This window comes from Balaenoptera ricei, chromosome 11 (assembly GCF_028023285.1).
Source record: "Balaenoptera ricei isolate mBalRic1 chromosome 11, mBalRic1.hap2, whole genome shotgun sequence".
Taxonomy (NCBI): Eukaryota; Metazoa; Chordata; class Mammalia; order Artiodactyla; family Balaenopteridae; genus Balaenoptera; species Balaenoptera ricei.
The window spans coordinates 79,431,262-79,452,247 of record NC_082649.1 but is presented as its reverse complement, the minus strand read 5'-3'; the positions used below and the strand labels follow the sequence as shown (position 1 = coordinate 79,452,247).

At 41.8% G+C, this 20,986-nt stretch overlaps 1 protein-coding gene across 5 annotated transcripts in view; it reads right to left on the bottom strand.

Moving 5' to 3' along the window:
- PTPRG (protein tyrosine phosphatase receptor type G) overlaps positions 1-20,986 on the bottom strand; it is a 726,426-nt gene that overhangs the window by 48,759 nt on the left and 656,681 nt on the right. For all 5 annotated transcript variants that reach the window (XM_059940105.1, XM_059940106.1, XM_059940107.1 and 2 more), the window contains one exon: positions 9,737-9,828. In XM_059940105.1, coding sequence (XP_059796088.1) covers positions 9,737-9,828 — 92 coding nt within the window. The remainder of the gene's footprint in view (positions 1-9,736; positions 9,829-20,986) is intronic.

Genomic DNA, 20,986 nt, shown 5'->3' with positions numbered 1-20,986 from the left:
ACCCAGCAGAGCTCAGTATGATAATCGTATATGGAAATAAACGACTCACTAGGCTCCAATTTGATTCTTTATCCAAAGAAGTCTAATCATACTCCTCTGGGTTTCCAGGCACCACCAGTAACGTCATAAAACTACCAGACAGGCAGACACACACACACACACACACACACACACACACACACACACACACACACACGCCGTAGTGACCACCATCAGCAGTCCAGATAATACATTATTTGTCTTTCAATCAAGATAAATGAAACTGAGGGGTCGGTAAATCTTTTTTTCCTCAATATTAAGATGAATATAAGGCTACAGCTAATTAGAAGTCCTAATAGTTTTCCTCTTACATCGCTTTTCGATTAAATTTCTCTCAACATGAGCCAGATTAATTATAAAATTAACTAGCAGAAGGCCAAGCAATCAGGACAGCATCATAGACCTGATCTGTTCAATTTTTATCTGGCGAGATCCTGTGTTATAAGAAGATATCCATCTGTAAAATGTTATTTCCACCTATACATCTGAGTTTCATTAACAAATGTAGCAACTATTAGTGGCACTAACTATGGACCAGGCACCTTCTGTGCCCTTTACATGTATTAACATGTACTCATTCCTCCCCAAAGCCCTAAGAGATAGGTACTATTTTCATACTCATCTTATAGTTGGGAACACAAGCTCAGAAAGATTAACTGAAGCCTGGAGTATGGCAGTGGAAGCTGGCCACGGAGACAAGGCAAAGAGTGCTCCGACTGGGAGAGAACAGCTGTTGTCTGGGTCACAGTGAACGGGAAGCCACTGGAAGAGGCATTTACTGAGCACCTAGGACTTAGCCAGATATTAGGGAGATGGTGTCTGCCCAAGGGAAACATTTGTTACAATGAACATAAGAAAGTAAGAGCACGAACAGTGTGTAATGACACGGTGAGGACGACGAGTGCCACAGAAGGGATGGATTTGATGACTTAGGTGAGTATATAAATGTTGCTGACACAGGGGTGATGGGGGAGAAACACAAAGAAAAGGAAAAGAGCTGGAATCAAAGTAGAGACGTTTTCACTGACTACAGGTTAGAGGTTGGATTATTATGCTATAGTGAAATGGTCTAACGATAGAGTCGATATAAATGTGAAGAGAGACCTTACTGATTGCCAAGGACTGTGCTCAATGCTTTCCATACACTTATCTTCACAAGAACTAGGTAAAGAGGATGTCGTCATCTTCATGTTACATATAAGGAGACTGAGGCAACTTGTCTGAAGTGACACAATTACTAAGTGGCAGAGCTGAGATTTGAATCCTGGTGTATTAAGCCCAAAGCCTGTGCTCGCATGCACTGGGACACACTGCCTTCATTCTCAGAGCACAGTTTCAAGGAAAAGCAAGGAATCAGAGTATCTCGGTTAATCTGGTAAAATGTTACTGTGTAATTTTGTGCCAATATTTTTACATACAGAGCTTTCAGATACCAAAGGTTTAAATTAGGCAAAAATGGGATAAGTACTATTCCCACTAAATCATGCCATTATAAAATATTTGATATAGTCAGTTGAGGATCAAGAAAAGTGGGCTGTTGTTATTAAATAACATCATTTATACTTTGTTCCAAGATGTTAGCCTTTTGTGGTTGGAACTAAATTTGGCATTTAAGAGGCTTTTTATTTCGGTCAGTCCACAACAGAACATCCTCATGTACTACTTCTGATGAAGCCTGAAATTAGTCTCTGGTTTGTTCTCATCAAAAGCAGAGCATTAGAAGAGGGTGAACGTCTACTGAGAAGAAAGTAAGAAGGTGAGAGATTCCAAGGAGGAAAAAAAGAGCTGGTTAATGTTGACCTCAAATGCAAAACTGCAGGAAATAAAGAAAAATGCATGTGAACATGAAGAAAAGTTGCTTCTACAGCCTAAATGTCCATCGACAGAAGAATGGACAAAGAAGATATGTTCTATCTATCTATCTATTTATCCACACACAATGGAATACTACTCAGCCATAAAAAGAATGAAATTTTGCCATTTGCAGCAACAGGGATGGACCTAGAGATTATCATACTAAGTAAGTCAGACAGAGAAAGACAAATACCATATGATATCACTTATATGTGGAATCTAAAATATGATACAAATGAACATATTTACAAAACAGAAACAGACTCACAGACATAGAAAACAAAGGCATGGTTACCAAAGGGGGAAAGGGGTGGGGGAGAGATAAATTAGGACTTTGGGATTAGCAGATACAAACTACTATATATAAAACAGATAAACAACAAGGTCCTACTGTATAGCACAGGGAACTATATTCAATATCCTGTAATAAACCATAATGGAAAAGAATGAGAAAAAGAATGAATATATATATATATATATATATATATATATGTATAAAAGAATATACATATATATATCTGAATCACTTTGCTGTACACCAGAAACTAACACGACACTGTAAATCAACTATGCTTCAATTAAAAAAAAAAAGAAAAGTTGCTTCCCAAATCTGTGGTTATGTCTCTGTTGTATTTACATCCTCAGAGCCATTAGAGGGAAATCACCCATGCCAAAGTTGCTATCTCTTAATCTTAAGGAACAAGAGATTAAATAAACAAAAAGGGGAAAACTTAGCAATTTTTGGTTTGAAATTCGAAAGAAAAAAATCAGCACCCAAGCATCCCTGAACATCCACCACAGGGAGGCGCTGCAGAGGGCCCCGCCCAGTACGCTGCTTGGTGGTAGGGTCTTTAGCCTGCAACTCAGTCAAATTGTGTAGTTGTTACTCTTATCTGCCACCACTGACGGAATGCTTCCTGTGTATCAGCCATCCAGAGGCAGTGGAGTAAGTGCCAGAAGCCAGAGCCAGTCTGCCTGGTGGTGTGACTTCACCTCTCTGTGATTCCCTTTCCTCATCTCTAAACGGAAATCATAAGCACCTAACTCACAGAGCGTTATGCACAGTAAACTAGATAACGTAAGTACTTACAAGAGTGCTTGGCATTTAGTAAATGCACAAAGCTATGATTTACTGTTAGGTGCTAATCGCTTTACATGCATGATCCTATGATCTAGGGGCTGTCATGACCCCTATTTTATGGATGTAGAAAATGTGGCTAAGACAACCAAAGAACTTGGCCAAGGTCTACTGTCATCGTGAAGTGGCGGGGCCAGGCTGACTCCAAAGCTGGCTTCTTCCACCACCTTGCATGACCTCTCTAGATCTTAAATTGAACATACAGGGTTAGAGAGGGCAGAGAACCATATAATACATTTTAAAGAAGCTCTCCAACCACAACAAAAAAGGGCTGAAACGAATCGCTTTGGCTTTAAGGGTAAACTTCGGTTACCTGGAAAATTCACACTGATATTCTGGTCACCTTGATGATGCCAGGTAAATAAAGTGTCATAGGATTTACCTTCCTGCCAAGATGCTTAGCTGTGGGGTTGACTGGCTTAAGGACTGTTTAACAAAATATTGCTGCTTGCTTGTCACTCTGGCAGGCTGTGGGTACATATAAAATTACCATTAAGATTCTGGAGGGCCTTAAGTCACTTACTGAGGCCAATCTCTATAAAGTTCATTTAACCCTTAGCAGTTCCTTCAACCCTATTCCAAATCCCAACCAAATCTATCTGAGGGAAGGGAGAGCCTATAAAGCACAGTACTTGGGTCAAGTCAGTCGTGCTCAGACCTCTCTCCAACCCCACGCCCCGCAACTGGGCTGTTACCAGGGACTGCTAACCACCCCTGTAGTGGACAGACCTCAATATTCGGAACTCGGTCCCCTTCTTATCTGCCCCCTCAGCCTCTCAGAGGCCAAGTTCAGGCCTCTCTCTGTGCTTGGCAATACCTGTGTCACCTTAGGAAGATAAAGCAAACAGGAAATAAAAGAAGATTATCAAGATTTTTAGTTCCTGACTTAGGACACAACAAATAGATTTTTGTCTAAATCAGACTCTTAGGATGCAAGGAGTGTTGTGGAGATGGGAACATTTTATTTCCTGCCATAAAAAGAAATCTCTTTTCATTTATGGCACAATGAAGTCAATAAAGAAAGGGCTTCATTATAGTCAAAAGACCAATGAATCTCCTTTGGAGATAATCTCTGTATAAATAAAATATGCCAACAAGGTTGGTTTAATCCCAAGGGTTTTAAACTGCATGTTTAAAACCCCTTTATGTGCTGGCGCCCTGCTGAAGCCAGTGACCTTCAAATTATTAAGATGTATTTTAACTGCGGGAAAGGCATGAATCATTTCTGGATTTCTAAGCTACTGGTTAGCAGCAACATTTTGTTTTGTAATGCTCTTATTAGAAAGTTAGATTTTCTAATATCCAGAAAAAAAGCATTTATAAGGACATTTGTGTTTGACAACATGCACGTTTGGAAAAGCCCTTTCAACATGCTCCATGAATGGGCTAATTTCATGACCTGAGTTCTGGCTTTAAAAAGCTATATACAACGAAAATCTAAAAGTATAAGTGGCATAATACAGTGAATATAATTTGTAGATGACATATTGTATGTAATGCTTCATTAATAACTACAGCAAAAATCTTATTCAAGCTTATTGTTTCAAAAGAATATCCCAAAGTGGGAAACAGTAGATTTTGTAAAATATTTGTAGATGCTAAGAATAACATGGACCTTAAAGGACAGAAATTTGTGGCTACTTCAATATCTTAGAAGACAGAACGCTAGAAGGGGGCTGATAGCTAGGTTATTACGTTCAATTACGCTTTATCCTCCCACAGTAACCATGGGAGACCAGTAAGCATGGAACATTTGATTTTGAAAACCCATTAGTGAAAAATATTGAGTCAAAGCCTGCAGTCTCTCCTTTCATTCTCCTGAAGAAGTCACAATTTAACTGAACTGGAAGAAAATCCCCCACTTTTCTCATGCATCATACATGGAGCAGGTACCACAATTTAAACATTTCCTAATAAAAGAATTGATGTCACTTCTCTAGTGATTGGAACTTAACCTCAAAAGCACCTCTTTCCTGTTGGATAATAATACTCTTGCGTGTGGAGTTCCTTCTCATGTGGCGGGATAACTAACCTTAGCCACCATACTGGCTTTACAATTTCCACATTTTACAGAGATGTAGGTGAGACCAGGAAAAAAAAAAGTCTTCATTCTCACACCACTGTCTTTGCCAGTTAAACCAGAACACCCTGAAGATTCTAAATTCCTAAATTACAGTTAGATTTAGTAAAACTGATAACTCAAAATTCCTCAAAAATTCCTATAGACTGCTGCCTCCAAGAGATGAGTATTGAAAGGTTAGCAAAAGGTTAGCAAAGGTTAGCAAAGCTTTCCTTAACGTTTCATTTATTTTATAATACTTTTTAAAAGTCAGCGTAACTCATTGACTTCACTTATGCTTTGGGATTTCAAGAGCAGAGCTGTTTATTTGTGAATTTAAACCTCAGCAGAATCATCCAAAAGTTGGTGATTTAGTGTCTAAATTTATTCAACATTCAACATGTTTGTGAGTTGCTCCTCAAAGCATTTAAATCACACAGACCTACTTTTGCATAGGGAATGGAGAATGGAGATATTGATGGTGGGGTGGGGGAGGAGTCTTTTTCTTAGGAAAGAAGAGAATAAATGACTAGGAAACAAGGTAAGAGGAGAGAATTTTTTTTTTGCTATGGAGGAAACTTCAACAGAAGAATGATGAAACTCTCTCATGGAGGATGAAAGAGAATTTAATGGAAAAGCAAGTGGTCAGTGCTAGTGAAAGAAGAAGAAAATGATAAAGAACAACAACTCAGAAAAATTTAAGAGAACAGTCACATGTATTTGAAAATGTCTTGATTTAATGAAGCAAAATCCAAATGAGGAGCCTGAAGTCTTGAGAGATCAGGACTGTCAGAGAAGCATGCCAAGAGGTGGCAGAGACATTTCTAAGCATCTGGACTTAGAAGTCACACAAAGATTCCGATGCTAGCTCCGCCATTTGTCCACGTAACCTCAGGGAAATTAAATGATGTCTCTGAGCCTCAGTTTCTTCATCTGTGAAATGGGGATACTGATTGCACCTCTTTCCCTAAGGTTGTAGTGAAAAATAAAGCACGTAGTTTTAATCAATAAATGCTCAATAAGTATTAGATGACGATGATGATGTTTTCTGAAAAAGGTTAAGTGTAAAATAAGTTCTAGGATCAGAGTATATTACACATTTTACAATGATGACCTAGGAACTCTTATTTTGCAACAGTTCAGTACCTGAATTTTCAGTCTCATCCTGTTGCCCACATTTTAAATCTATATAATGGTTCAGTTTACTGGTCGTTGTCCAGAAATATCTTTTTAAAAAAATCAGTCACAGCAAATGAGGGGTTCAAATGATAAGTTGATACATTTAGGGCCCAGTAGTCTTTCTTATTAGGTTTTGAACAAAGATGAAATATAAGTGAGATCCGGTGGGCAGAATAAGTATTCCGTATAAGCTCTATAAATGTCCTACTATTTTTAAGACACAAAAACAATTAGATAATTCTTAAGTTAAATCATTTAAAATGATCCCAAGGAGGTCTCCAAGAAAGAAAAATTGTGCTGAAACCTTTAATAGAGTGAAAAAAACGTGTGATTTCAAAAAAAAAAAATCGTGTTTTCCTTATATTGATTTTTCCTATGCGAGACATAGTTGCAGTGTAATAACTGGAAGAAACCTTAAGAATAAATACAGTCATGGATTGTTAAAGTAAAATTACAAACTACTTTACAAATTTAACTATTAAATAGGACTATGTACTTTCGTTTAAGAAAAATAAGATTGTGATCAAGTTGAAATATTTTTAAAGAAGGGTCATGTAGGGTAACTTCTTCCCAGTTAAGGGTGAAATAAGTTTTCTGTCTAGGCATGCCCCTAGTGAAGGCTATTGCTGTCTATAAAAACCTGAGAAAACAGTGAAAGAGCAGTCTCACTTTTGGTTTCGGCAGGTAAGTCCTTTCACGCCACACTGCATTACAGCATTTAAAGTAATTCATTTTCACAAACGTGTTACAACTCATCAAGGATGCACCTACTTATGCCAAGGGAGGCCCAACTGGATACAATGGATTTCTCAGTCAATGGAGAATCTGAAGACATTTTTCCTTCCATGTACTTCTACCACCAGTGAGTAAGAATCAGGAGAAACTCACATTGAAAGAAATGTCTTTGGGTTGTGAGTATTTAATAACTTGGTGATTAAACAGCCTGCTGGGAAATGAAGCAGAGAACATTCAAAAGCATTTCTGGTCCGAGACAGCTACTCAGAGGTGTGGCAAGGCAGGTACGATTGATGGCATTTTCTGAGGATTCCGGGGAACCGAAGTCCTAAAGTCCAAGCCCAAGAGCATGGCGAAGTCGGCTGCACCTAGTGGATCAGTGTTTGGGACAGTCTTAACCTGGGGACCATGCAAATGCTTGCTCTCCATAGCTGCCGGGTTGAGCGATATCATGATTTGGGAAGGAAAGCTTCCACAGCTGACACTTCTGGCTTCCTTTAAGCTTTCTGAAGTGTTTTGACACAAACCATCTTATTTGATCTTTTTTTAAAAATTAATTAATTAATTAATTTTTGGCTGCACTGGGTCTTCGTTGCTGCGTGAGGGCTTCTCATTGCGGTGGTTTCTCTTGTTGCGGAGCACGGGCTCTAGACGGGTGGGCTTCAGCAGTTGTGGCACGCAGGCTCGGTAGTTGTGGCTCGCAGGCTCTAGAGCACAGGCTCAGTAGTTGTGGTGCATGGGCTTAGTTGCTCTGCCGCCTGTGGGATCTTCCCGGACCAGGGCTCGAACCCGTGTCCCCTGCATTGGCAGGCGGATTCTTAACCACTGCGCCACCAGGGAAGCCCCTTATTTGATCTTTAACACTGCGTCGTTTACAAGTAGGGCAGACATCCTGCTCACTTTGCAGATTCTGGAAACTAAGGCTCAGAGAGGTCAAGGCATTGACCAAAGGTTTCATGGCAGAGGCAGGGCAAGATCCTTGGTGTTCTGACTCCCCATCCAGGGGGAAAAGAAACTAAAAACTGAAAGACAGCCCAAGAAGTATCTCACCATTTAACCTTTTAAAATGGATTTCAATTGCCCAGCTACCCAACAGCTGTGTTTGTCAGCTGAATCAATTCAGAGGAGAGAGTCTCCCAGGCATTTTCCAGAGGGCAACAGATACTCTAGGTGATGCAAGAGGAAAATGATTATGCACAGCTGCTGCGCAAATCTGGTAGATTCAACAAAACTTATTCCCTGGGAATGGTGGGCTGATTCCTGTCTGCCACCTCTCAAAGGCAAGAGTGCAATCTCTGCCACCAACAATAAAGGTCAAGGGTCAGCAGAGAAGAATGAACGTAACACAAAACCTATCCCATCTGTATGGGAATCATTCAGCGGCCACAAAATGATCCAGTAGGGTACTTACCCAGACACTTTTCTGCTATTGTTCTGTTTTCTGTGGGGCAAGCTTTAGTGAGAGAAGCTGACCAGAATGGAGAGAACATGGCCAATTCCAGCAATATCTAATGACTTATCACATAGAGACATAATGGGCCAAGTAAGTCCCCAACCATAACTGCACCTAGAGAAGATAAGCAAACAACAGCAGCACTCCTTCTGGGTACTCAGAGAAGGACTGCACCTCTGAGCTTCACAGCTATGATCTTTTAAGAACCCTAAGGAAGATTTGCTGATATTTATCATTCATTCGTTCATTCATTCATTCAGAGAGTTTGAGAATGCCTACTACATGCCAGGTATTATTCTAGCACTAAGGAGACACCCACCTGCCTTTAGGAAGCTCTCATTGTAGTTGGGGGGACCATAAACAAACAAGTAAAATATATGGTATATTAGATGATGAAGAAAACCATCCTGGAGAATGAGGCAGACAAGTGGGCTATGCGGGTATATGGGAGGTGGCACTTAATAAAAGTAGTGCCTCTGCTTACAAAAGAATAATGTCAAGAGGATGAATGTATAAGATATCTGAAGGTAGGTATTTACAAGTACAAAATGCAAGCCAGAGGAAGAGAGTTCAATCCTGGCAAAATGGAAGGGGACGCAAAATAAAAATAGCGGGAGACATCTTCAAATCCCTCATGCCATCTATCCCAGCAAACCCGCTGCTGAACTTCTAACGTCTACGGCATTTGTTAGGAATTACTAGTGTCCTCCACCAATCCCTATCCCTAGCAGTAACTGAGTGTTTCCTGTTTGTACCAAGGACACATGAAACAGACACCAGATCAAGAACATCTCCCTAGATCTCCACACAAACAGCCTAAGAACCAAAACTTCCAGCACTAAGGTAATCAATATTTTCAGAGTAAGGAATCTTAGTAGAAATCTTAAAAAAAAAACAAACAAAAAAACCCAGTATTTCAAATTGTGATTTTTTTTTAAAAAAGCAAGCACAAATTACCTATCAGAACGAAATTTAGTCCAAGTAGGTTGCAAATACGTTAAGTACGCTTTCCCCTTTTTTCTACTGTTTCTTCCCTTCCCTCTTGTGAATCTACACTATATGAACTCATAGTTATTTGTTCCCCTGAAAGATGATTTCATTACATGGCAGATATGTAAAGGAGTATAGATTTCATTAAATTACCCTTAGTTAAGGCTCTAGTAGACTGGGCAAGCTTGAAAAGGTTATAAAAATAATATTTTGTCATGGCTGTCACATAACACTGAGAACAAAAGAGAAAAACATAGCCCACTGGAAATAGGAGTCGTGTCTTACTTACCCGGAATAGGAATGATAGGAATACTTTCATTGGGGACCACCCGAGGTGAACTGCTATCTTCCACATAGAAATGAGCTGTCTGAAAACATTTTCTGTACAGGAAACAGAAAAACATGCAAACAGTGAGAGAAGAGAAATACACTTTGTCTGAGCTCACCATCTTTCAATTCTTCTTTCAGATTCTCCCAGCTTTAAATTTCACCCAGCACTGAGTGCAGACCCATGGGAAAGTAACAAGATACAAGAAGGACAATATCCAGCCAATTGGAAGAACCCCAAATAGCTGAAGAATATCCATTTTTTATTATACCATACCCATCCTCAGAGTTAAAAGGGAAAAAACTTAGTAATGAACCACTCAGAAACATGAAAAGTTGGCACGGACTGTGTAAACCTGCTGTACAAACTGCTAGTCTTAGCCCACAATATTCCCAAATTCAACCTGTTCCAGAGGAAGAATTTGCTATTCTAAACCCCTAGCGCCAAGTTCAAAGCACACCTCAAACCCTCCCAAACGCAGTCATCAAACAGCCCAAGCACACAATAGCAGCACATTGTTAGCGCTCAGCGAAGGCCCTCGGAGCCCCAGACAGCTCTTGAAGGGGGTCAGAGGGCTTCCAGGGGGCAGGCACTCAAAATCCCAGGCCCTGGCCAGACAGCATGGGAAACAAGGAGCCGAAGGCTTCAAGTGTCAGCTGCTTGTTGGGGCTTCTGTTTTGTTTTTACCTGGACTTGAGACAAAGCAGGGAGCAAACACTGGTCATCACAGGACGGGCAGTGAAAAGAAAAGCCATCGGCAGCTCACTCAGCCTCTGCCTATTGCTGCCGGCCGGCAGGCCCTCGGCTATCCTGCAGCCACGTCACTGCTCATTGCGGCCCTAATGAGCTGCCGGAAGCACAGGCTGAATATTTAATGAGGCTGCTCAGCGTGAATGGCTATTGTGACCAGAGAAGGGTCCCTGTTCGTCTGGCAGAGGGGCTTCACAATAGCTGGCCCCACTGCTGGGCCTTTGAGCCAAGCAGGCGGCAACCTTCTGGTGCTCCGTGTCCCTGGGACCCATTCCACTCCTCCGGCATCTCTCACCAGGCCCCATTTACACCCACTGCAGCTTTGCTTTTTCGGGGGGCGTATTCCCACCACTGGAATTAAGTCAACTTTTCTTCGGAACTGTCATTGCTCATCGAATCAGAAGTACCCGGGGATGATTCTGTTGGGTGTACCTTGTTGCTATGAAGCCAAAGAAAAGGGGGTTGGGGGGGGTGGATCAGAAAAATCATGGAACTCTAGAGAGCACAGGAGATCTTGGTGGAAGTGAGGAGGCCTCCAGGTCCTACGGATTATTCCTCCTCAGCTTTACACGGAGCGATCAGAACCGCGCACAATCAGAAACGATCGCGTGTCACAGTGTGAAGTGTTTTCCTTTAAGCAGTGCCTATTTTCGGATGGAAAGCGGCTCTACCCAACTGTACACCCGGGCATGGCTCTAGAAGCGGTCTGGATAGCTGCTCCCTACCATCAGGGGATCCTGAATATAAATCACTCCCACTCCGGGCACATCTCACGGGACTGCTCTCGCAGTGCTCTGAACAATGATTTTTTTTCTATGAATTGCCTGGCATTTGTAGTATAAATAATAGAACACGTTTTCATCACTCACTGTCTAGCTGCCTATACCTAAATTTGGAAGGAACAGTCAGTCTGACTTACGCTACATGGACATGCAATGTACAAGGTACTTTAGGGCTGTGGTAGTAACGGAATCTTCCACTGAATGTGAAATGACGCAAATCCATGTGACGAAAACCCATGATTTTGGTGTTTGAGGTAATAGCTTCTTTCTGTTTCTAAGCTCGTCAGCAAGTTTTCTCTTCTTGGATTCTTCCCCCTACGCCCCTGCCCCCAATTTGCACAGATTTCCAGAATATAACATTAGAGTTAAAACACACAGGATACGGACTTCACAAACTAGCTAGAACCCTAGCCACCCAGCGTCATAGCTAAGGAAAATCTACTTTTGTTAAGATACTGGACCACTGAAGTATTTAGTGCTATATGACGCTGAAGCAAATGGCACACAGTTTACCGGCTCAGACTTTAACTAAGTGAAGAAGGAAAAAAGCGCATAAAAAGACACCCCACAACAACAACAACAAAGAAATAACTATTCGAAGACCACAATTACTCTACCTGTTACATTTCTAAGATATAAAGCATTAGTAAAAAGAATCAGTACCGGCCAAGTGACTGTTAACGTCAAGTGACTTGGAAAGGATAAACGACATGGTAGGTTCTTTTTCTGGCAGAAGACAGGCAGACAGTTCACCCAGACTCTCAGTTCCATGTAAGGCGAGAGGCTCCACATTCTCTTTGAAAAAAGCAGTGTGTACCGAAGCACATCACACGCTAGTGCCCCATGTGCAGCTGTTTATAATGGATTCTCCCTGGAGCAAAAGAACTCTGTGATTGCCAGAGAGGAGCACAGCACTGGGATGAAAGTCAGAAACCCGGAGACACAGCTCCCTGCATCTGCACCTCGATGCAGGTCACGCGGGCTTTCCTCCCACCCACGGACTCGGGTGGGCACCCAACTACAGAACTTGGGGGCAAATGTCTTCCCTTAGAATAAAGGTTTCAGTGAACCCACTGAACAGTTATTCAGCACCCACTACACAGAAAGGATGCATATAACGCATTCTAATGGCTGGAAGCCTTAAAAACACCTCCTTAAGCCTGGCTAAACATCTGAGTAATTTAGAAAGGACTGTGTGCGTACGTAATTCACAATCTCTGCAGAAAAATTAGGAAATAAATACAAATGAACAAAAAGAAAAAACAATCAATTAAAGTTACCCTCATCCTTCTCTTAGTAATCTTCACTATTAATATTTTGGGGCATATCCTTCCATACTTTTCCCCACTTATTGACTGTTCCTTGATCATTGACAGTGAGGGGCTGGGAGCAGAACATAAACAAGACAGCCGAGGTCCCTGCCCTCATGGCAGTTTATATTCTCTTGGGGAAATCAACAACAAACAAGTAAACAATTTCAAATAGTCAAGAGCTATGAAGAAAATAACACAGGATGAGGTGGTGATAACTGATGCGGGGAGGTGAAGGAAGGGACCTCACCAGGAGGCGGCATCAGAGCTGAGAGCTGACTGAGGAGGACCAGTCGTGGGAGGGTATAGGGGAAGACCATTCTGGGCAGATCCAGGAGCTGGTTAAAAGAGTCTTGGAACAGAGTAAGCTCATCCACTGCAGGAACTGAAAGGAAGCCAGACTTAAGAGCAGGGAAAGAAGTGGACCAGAGAGGTGGGCAAGAGCCAGGTCATGCCAGGTCGAAGGCCACAAGCTTCACTGGCATCTGTGAGCGATGGAAAGCCAACGGAGGGCTTTAATCCACGGACTGCAACGGTCTGACTCATCTCCTTTGAAGCGCTCACTTCGGCTGCTATGTGATGAACAGAGTACAGAGCAGCAAGAACGGAGCAAGGAGATCCATCAGGGGCTTCTGATGTAATCTCACCCAAATACAGACAGGCAGATCAAGATGAGGTCATATTATCTGTATCTCCTTGATAACAAATATGAACTGACATCTCACATTAATGTCTCTTCCACTTCATGGATGCACCACATTGTTAGATATTTAACTTATTTCTTGAATAACTATTGACTGGGGGTCTACTTTGGGCGAGGGACTGACTACGGTGCTCAGCTGTGGTCACCTTTTCACTACCAGTGACCACACGGGGATGAACACTCAGTGGGTACAAATTCTACACTGTGAGTTTAAAATCTAAGAAAAGGGGCTGGTTCAGAGTCGTTATCACATGACATTTTATTTAACTTGCTCATCTCAGAGAAATCTCATGAGAGCATTTTTTTTTTTTTTTTTTTTTTACCTTCAGCAGTATCCAGGAATAAAAATGTAAAGGCAGTGATTTTGGAGAAGAGGAAAAGAAAATGGAAGTTTTAATGCCTCTTAATGTCTCAACTGTGATGTGTTCGAAGAGGTAGTCTTGTCTCTAATTCTGAGCTCAGGAAAATGGAGATACAATTTCTGAAAATGCCCGAGTGTGTCACCGAGCATGCAATTTCAAAGTTCTATCTAGGTCCAATTCACTTTTAAATAACTGACTCTAAAACCCCTCATTGAATGAAAAAGATTCTAGGATCATCAAGAGCCATTTTCTAAAATTATTTCTTCACAGTGAGCATTTGTTTATGCCAGTACCTTAAAAAGGGAAAACAATGAAGTAGATCATGTTTGGAATAAAGAAATACATTTTCAAGTTTCACTACAAATTACAGTCTGATGGGTTCCCACCATAAATTCTGTTTTCACCGCTTGCCGCCTTCTTTCTTTCTTTCCTTTTTCTCTGCCCACCCCTACCCCTATATATATGCTTTAAGGAACTGAGAACAGATCTTTTTTTTTTTTCCATTGACCCTGACTGGCTTAGTAATGATCCAAATTAGTTATCTTTTACTTTGCCTCATCTACCTTTGAGCATGTATTTTCCTGACACTCTGAGTTTCCCAATTTAGGAATTTAAGTCCACCTTAGTTTTGGAGGGTCCTGAAGTCAGTCAGCGCCCCCCACCAACCCATGCACGCACACACGCGCACCCCACTGAAGTTTCAATCACGCACTGGTTATCACCCAGTGACACGTATCTCTTTGGTTTGGGCAGCTTTTAAAATAGAGAAAAACGGTTCCCGAGAGTCTCCAGCACTCTAGGAAAGCCCTAACAAAATAAAACAATCTTGAATGGCAGGCACCTTAAAAATGCCCAGAGAAGACTCTAGATTTTAAAGGGTCCCCTATGAGATAGGAAACAGTATTAAGAATTCAAGGATGGGGACGTCCCTGGTGGTCCAGTGGTTAAGACTCTGTGCTCCCAATGCAGGGGGATGGGTTTGATCCCTGGTCAGGGAACTAAGATCCCTCATGCCACACGGCGCAGGCAAAAAAAAAAAAAAAAAAAAAAAAAGTTAAAAAAAATAGAATTCAAGGACGTTAACATACTCAAACACAGAAAGAAAAACTGTATTGCATATACTTGAATAAAAACATGAAAGGTCTTCTGCTTTGTTTCTGTTATGACATAAGTTTCTCAGAAATAGGATGGAACTCTCCAAGTTGGAGCCAAGTGTTCTCCCACTGTATGGAACGAAAGTCTCAGAGCACAAAAGAAACTCAGATTTCTCAAACTAAAGTTTTTCCTCCTAAAGCCACCTTTTAAGCCACCTTTGTGGCTTTATGGCTCTACCTGTCTGCCAGCAAAATAAATTTTAGTTTCTATGAAGGAATTGAAGTTGTCGATACTAACTTTACTATCAAGCAGTTCATGATGTTCTGATGTCCTGAATTCCAGGCGTCCTGCCACTTGAACAAATTTGAAAACCACCGAGTTAGATGGCTTTCTAAACTCCCCCTCCCCGGCCCATGAAGCAAGTACCACGATAGAGTGCCATCACACGTTCACTGAACGCTCCCAGGTGGATGCAAGAAAAAGACATCCCAGTTTGCAGGAGATACTTTTCCTCCGTTCAACTTGAGGGGAATCTGGGCCAGAACGAAAATGAAATGGGAGATGTGAGTCTCTGGGTCCCACTTCTCCTATGCCTCTCACAGACTAAGCATCTCTCACCTTGAATGAGAGTCTACCATTTAACGGTATGCATGTTTCATATGACACAGCCCCGGCACACAAGCCAAATAAATGCTTCTGGTTCTTGACCAAAGATGGTCAACTATGTGTATCTCACAGGAAGTTCTAAGTAGCAAAATGGAAACAAGCCTTCTATATTACTCTCCATTCCTTCATCCCTTTTTAGAAAACCAACATGGGCTCATAGTTTAAGATTTCTAAGAAAGGCCTGACTAGAAGTGAAGAGGATAATGTACTATATCCTCACCAGTAGTTGATCAGAAGTGGATCCTGGCTAGCAGCTCCCTGGTCTCAAGACCACACCCCACTACCTGTGCTCCAGACCCACCCAGTGTCTGAAGGCCTCGTGGCAGGAATGGGCATGTACGCATCAGCCTGGCTTCTGAAAACCCACAGACACTTAAAGCTTACAGTCATGAACAAGGGGTCTCGGACTGAAATTTCTAAAAATAACTTTTCATTCTTTCAAATAAGGCATATATTTTGAAGAGAGACTTTTTCAAAAATCAAAAATTCTACTCTTGAGAAAGCACAGCCCATGTCAAAGTACATCTTCTAGTCAGGATGCAGTAGATACCAACTGAGATCAGTAAGCCATCAATGCCAATTCCCAGAGCTCCCCACCGAAACACACATGCTGCCAGCACAGGACAGGCTGGTGTGTTTAATTGGCTCTTTGGACGAATGAAATACACACACACATACACACACACCCAGCTACTCTGGCAGTGCTTTATAACTTAATAAATAGACTCAAGTTACAGAGGCTTCCTATTCAAACAAAATGCAGCAAACTACAAAGATAAGCAGGAACCCTCCAGACTCTCCCTTCCTTGCCTCTCATTTCTTTCCAGGAATCTGACACATCTTAAGGCAGAACACCCAGTGAGAGCAAACTTCTGCAGAAAGGCTTTCCTTTCTGCTGCTCCTGTTTTCCCAGGTACCTGCTTAGATAACCTCTGACGTGTCCTAACAATTTTCTTACTTAGACCTCTTTCTGCCCCTCGAACAGGAAGCTGGGAATAATTTAGGTGACCGATGCTTTTCAAAAGCTAAGTGCCGACCTCCAGTCTAGGAAGACTGAATATTGGAAATGTGTGGAATTCCACTCCGTACGGCTCCTCCGAAGGCAGAAATCCAGACCCGCTTACAGGAGAGGGGGTTTCTGAGGTCTCTGGAAGTCTGGGTCAAAATGGGCATCCCTTTGGCAAGCTTGAGATGTCACCCTGTTGTCATCCAGGGTCCTCGGCTTGTACTAACACTGCCCTTAGCATCAGTATGACTGACGGGGCCGGGGCGAGAGCAGGATCACAACGCGATTTCTAGACTCCTGTGAAAAACCCGGGATTACAAAATAACCAAACATTGATATACAGGGATTAGGAGCCAAGTCACTGTCTTCAAATTGAGCTCAATGGTTTTATAATCACATCGGAGTGACAAGGAGTTCGTCAGTGGCGTGCAGCTCAAAATGCTAATTGCAGGCTAGAACGGGCCATTGGCTGAGCTGCTGTTGAATATTAATTAAGTAATCGTAACTGATTTGTATACTGCCCTCATCTAAATTTACGGCGGCACGCCTGCTAATAATCCCGTTCATTCTCACGCTGTCGAGTACAGAAATCACGTTAGTATTTACTTTTGTAAATGGAGCTGTTGTAGTAAACCGTGTATGAATAAGAGCCACTTATAAATAGAAAGTGGGAACACGTTCGCATGCCTTCCAGGAAGATGACTGAGGGCTGTGTTAAAAAGACATGGATTGATATATTAGGGCAAAATGTTTCAAGAAATGGAACTGACAAAGACAACAAGAGAAGGAAAAGTCTGTGGGCGTTGATGGGCTTTTCCTCAAAGAGGAGGGTCTGCTAGAAATAATGCGGGGGTCCCGCTTGGAAAAGAGCCCAGTGTAAGTTCTGAGCTGAGGGGTTTCACATTGCAACCACTCACTTGCGGTTAAGTTTCCTTCACTTCATGTTAAATGACTCTGTTTGTAAAACTCAGTTTATACTTGGAGTATCTTTTCAGGAGGGGATCTTCTAGAAAAAAGAACTGAGGGCTGTGTTTCTCATTTGCATATTCTCCAAACCGTCAGAGAGACACGGGATCTGACAAATACCAGTGTCCTTGTGGGGATAACCTAATGGCATAATTCACATCAGGGCTATCTTGGAAATCCTGGGACAGATGGTTGTCATAACCTGGATCAGTGGGGCTTGTCAGGTGTGAGGAGGAGATGATGGGAGGAAGGGAAGAGAAAAGCGAACAAAATTATGTTGAAGCTGAGTGGCGGGGGGTGTGACACAGCAAAGAGGTATTAAATGAGGAGAAAATGTTTTGAAATATTTTGGATCTCACATGGGTAGGAGGGATGTGCCGTTCAAGTCTCGTTACAGCTGGAAGTGACAAAAATCTGACTTCTGCAGTGAGAATTTTACTGGAGGATACAAACTGCCTGCAATTAACATCTTAGGAAGGTGGGAGAAAATTAACAAATTATATCTACATCAGTGGTCTCAAGGCAACATACCTCCTGGCTAGATATTAAGTTTGCCAAGAAGCCCTTGCAGACACCATGAAGTACTGGTAACGCTTTCCAGGAGATAACAGAGGAAAAGGTCACTTCATAAACCACATTTTGATAAGACTGAGAACCTGAACAGGGCAGTTTGTATGTTCCAGCTGGTTTTAAGGAAACGAGCTCTGAACAGTCCTTGCCAACACTCCCAGCTGTTACCCAGAAAGAAGGCTTTGAAGTCATCTCCCGTTTAGTTAGGACCCTGGCCTGGAATGTTCTCCATTTCTGGACTGAGGCTTCAGGAACTCTTCACCTTATCTTGCCGCTGTTTTAGAGCCCTGACACAATTCCCCACTGCCTGGGAGGGTTAACGGGGACAGAATGGTCCAACTTATTTTGGGCAGGAGCCAGGACAAGGAGATTCACATTTTACTTATTGCACACATGATTCAGTATCTGTATCATAAAATGGTCTGGTAAAAACCTTTGGCAACTACTTATTTCATTAACATACTGACTGAACTAAGTCAGTCAGGCTTTTGCTGTAAGAGTCTTATTTTAAGGATCTAGTGAGGTATTACGTGCTTCTTCATTAAACAGCCCCAGATTGCAGTACTTTTTAAATACCTGGGACCATCTGGGAAAAAAAAAAAGTTGATTCAGACATCACACTATCAACCAGGTTAAATTCCAAATGATTTAAGAATTTCACATTAAAATTTGAAGCTATAAAAGTAGGTAAAAAAAAGTAACCTCAGAATGGGGAAAGATTTTCTAATGATGACTCAAAACTCAGAAACCAAAGAAGAGTGAGGTTAGACAAAGGGGCCAAGAGAAGCAGGGCCCCCTGTCCCCTGGAAGGCTTCTTATGGAGCAGCAGAGGATGCAACTGGGTCAGGGGGCTCCACCAAAGCTCCTGGGGATAGAGCAGGGGGATGGGAGGGGAAAGTGGGCTGGCTGGAGGTCTTCAGGACACAGAACCCTCAGGAGGAGTGAGGAATGGCAGGCTCTGGAGGGGGAGAGTATGGCAGGGTAGCCAGAAGAAGGAAGAGCGGAGACTTGAGAACAGGTCTTTACCAGGCCCATAGCTTCACCATGGAGTAGTCAGCACAGCACGTGCGGCAGTGAGGAGAAGCGGCGCCGCTAAGCACTCAGACCACAGGGGAGGCAGTCCCCACTCGGCCACCTGAGCAGGGTGGCCCCGACAAGTAACTTCTCAGAGCCCCGGTTCCCTCATCTTCTAATGGGGTAACACATTTCACGCACTAAGCATTTTACACCTATTACCTCATTTACTCTTCACAGCCCCGCGACAAGGAACGATCACTAGACCCATTTTCTAGATGAGTCAGTTGAGGCTCAGAGGGCTTCGGGAAGTAACTCAAGGTCACAGAGCCAGGAAGAGGTAGAGCTGCAGTGAGAGCTCACAACTCCCTGAGCCAAGGTCTGTCTTAGTTGCTATTCTATAAAAAAAAGTAAAGTCAAAGACATGATTCACAAGTAGGTGAATTCTATAAATACTTGTAGTTTCCCAAGATAGTTCTCAACTTCTAGACCTACATAAAACTGTGCTTCCCCCAAGCTTCTGGCACTCAGAAGTACAGAAGATACCAGAGGGACTGAAGTGCTTTATAACAAAACATAGCCTCTCAGGATCTGAAATATATCTCTTAACGAGCACACGCCCACATTTGGGGCCAAGTACAAAAATTAGACTTAGTAACAGTCTAACAGTCCACTTGGCTATGGCATCATTTCTGGAAAGGACTTAGAAATTGGAAGAGCATTTATCTTTGTGCCATCCATGAGGTAATGCTGGCTTTTAAAAGTGTTACAGTCAAAACCACATTATATTTATAATGAACTGGGCATAAAAGTTAGGCATTTAATTGATGTTCAAGGTCTCCCTCTTAAGATTAGATCTTTGAATCGAAAGCTTGTACAGAGGGGTTTCTCTTTCAGTTTTTACCCTTGGAGTGTTGAAAATGTGATTCAAAATTGAACACTTCAATAAGTAAAAAGAGATCATAGAAAGAATAATTACATTACCAGAGTCAGCAGTTACTGCCTTTCTCTAAAAGGCCAAAATTGCACCGTTGACCTTAAAAGAAGATGGATCATAGAATTTCTCATTCATCTTCCATAATTCTTATACTATACCGTCTTAGGATAGGTATACGTCTCATAGGTATCCCTGATTATAGTGGGTAGATATCTACAATTTCATCTAATAATCGGATTTACCCACAACCAATGGAGACAAATAATTCCATGTAAAAATTCTAATGTAAATTCAATAAATTGGTTCATTGAAAGTAATAAAGGACTACTCACAACAAAATATTAATTAGTGAATTATCCGAATTGGCCATTTAATATTAAAGTATTAATTACCATATTAAGCAGAGTTTGCCTAGATAAGCCTTACAGAAGTATTATCAAGGGCTCATGTGTGGTGATTAAAATTACATAATCCCAACTTCTAAAGGTTTATTATAAATCTTTCCAGGATAATAATTTTTTCAAGTATTCAAGCTATCTAGAACTTTATTTTTTTAAATTTTAGCCTTCTTATGGAAAATCACATGATGTAACCCCATTTACTTTTTTCTTCCCTTCCTAGTTGTCTTCTTTAACTCTTCTATAACTTTAGGTTTCTACAAGATATTTTTCACTTATAAGGCTAAATGCATGCATAAACTGTTTTTTTAAAGCTCTCAAACATGCAAACACCTGAAATTTCAGAAAGAAAATGGATGCAACAGACATACAGACACATAAACACAGAACACACCCCCATCCTAGAAACAAAAAACATCCCCCCAAATGGCAAAATCAAGCAAAGCAAGCACACACAGGACATAAATTTAGTTGCTACCAGCTACCTGCAAGCTGCATTGGTATTTGCAAGTCATACTTTTGGGAGCTGGGGTAGAACAGGTGAGTTTCAGCACCGTGCTATCTAGAGGGCTTTAATCCCCATGGCAACAGAACAAAAATCCAGCAAGCCAGCCCCGGCCAAAGAGACACCCCCCCCCCCCCACCTTAAGCT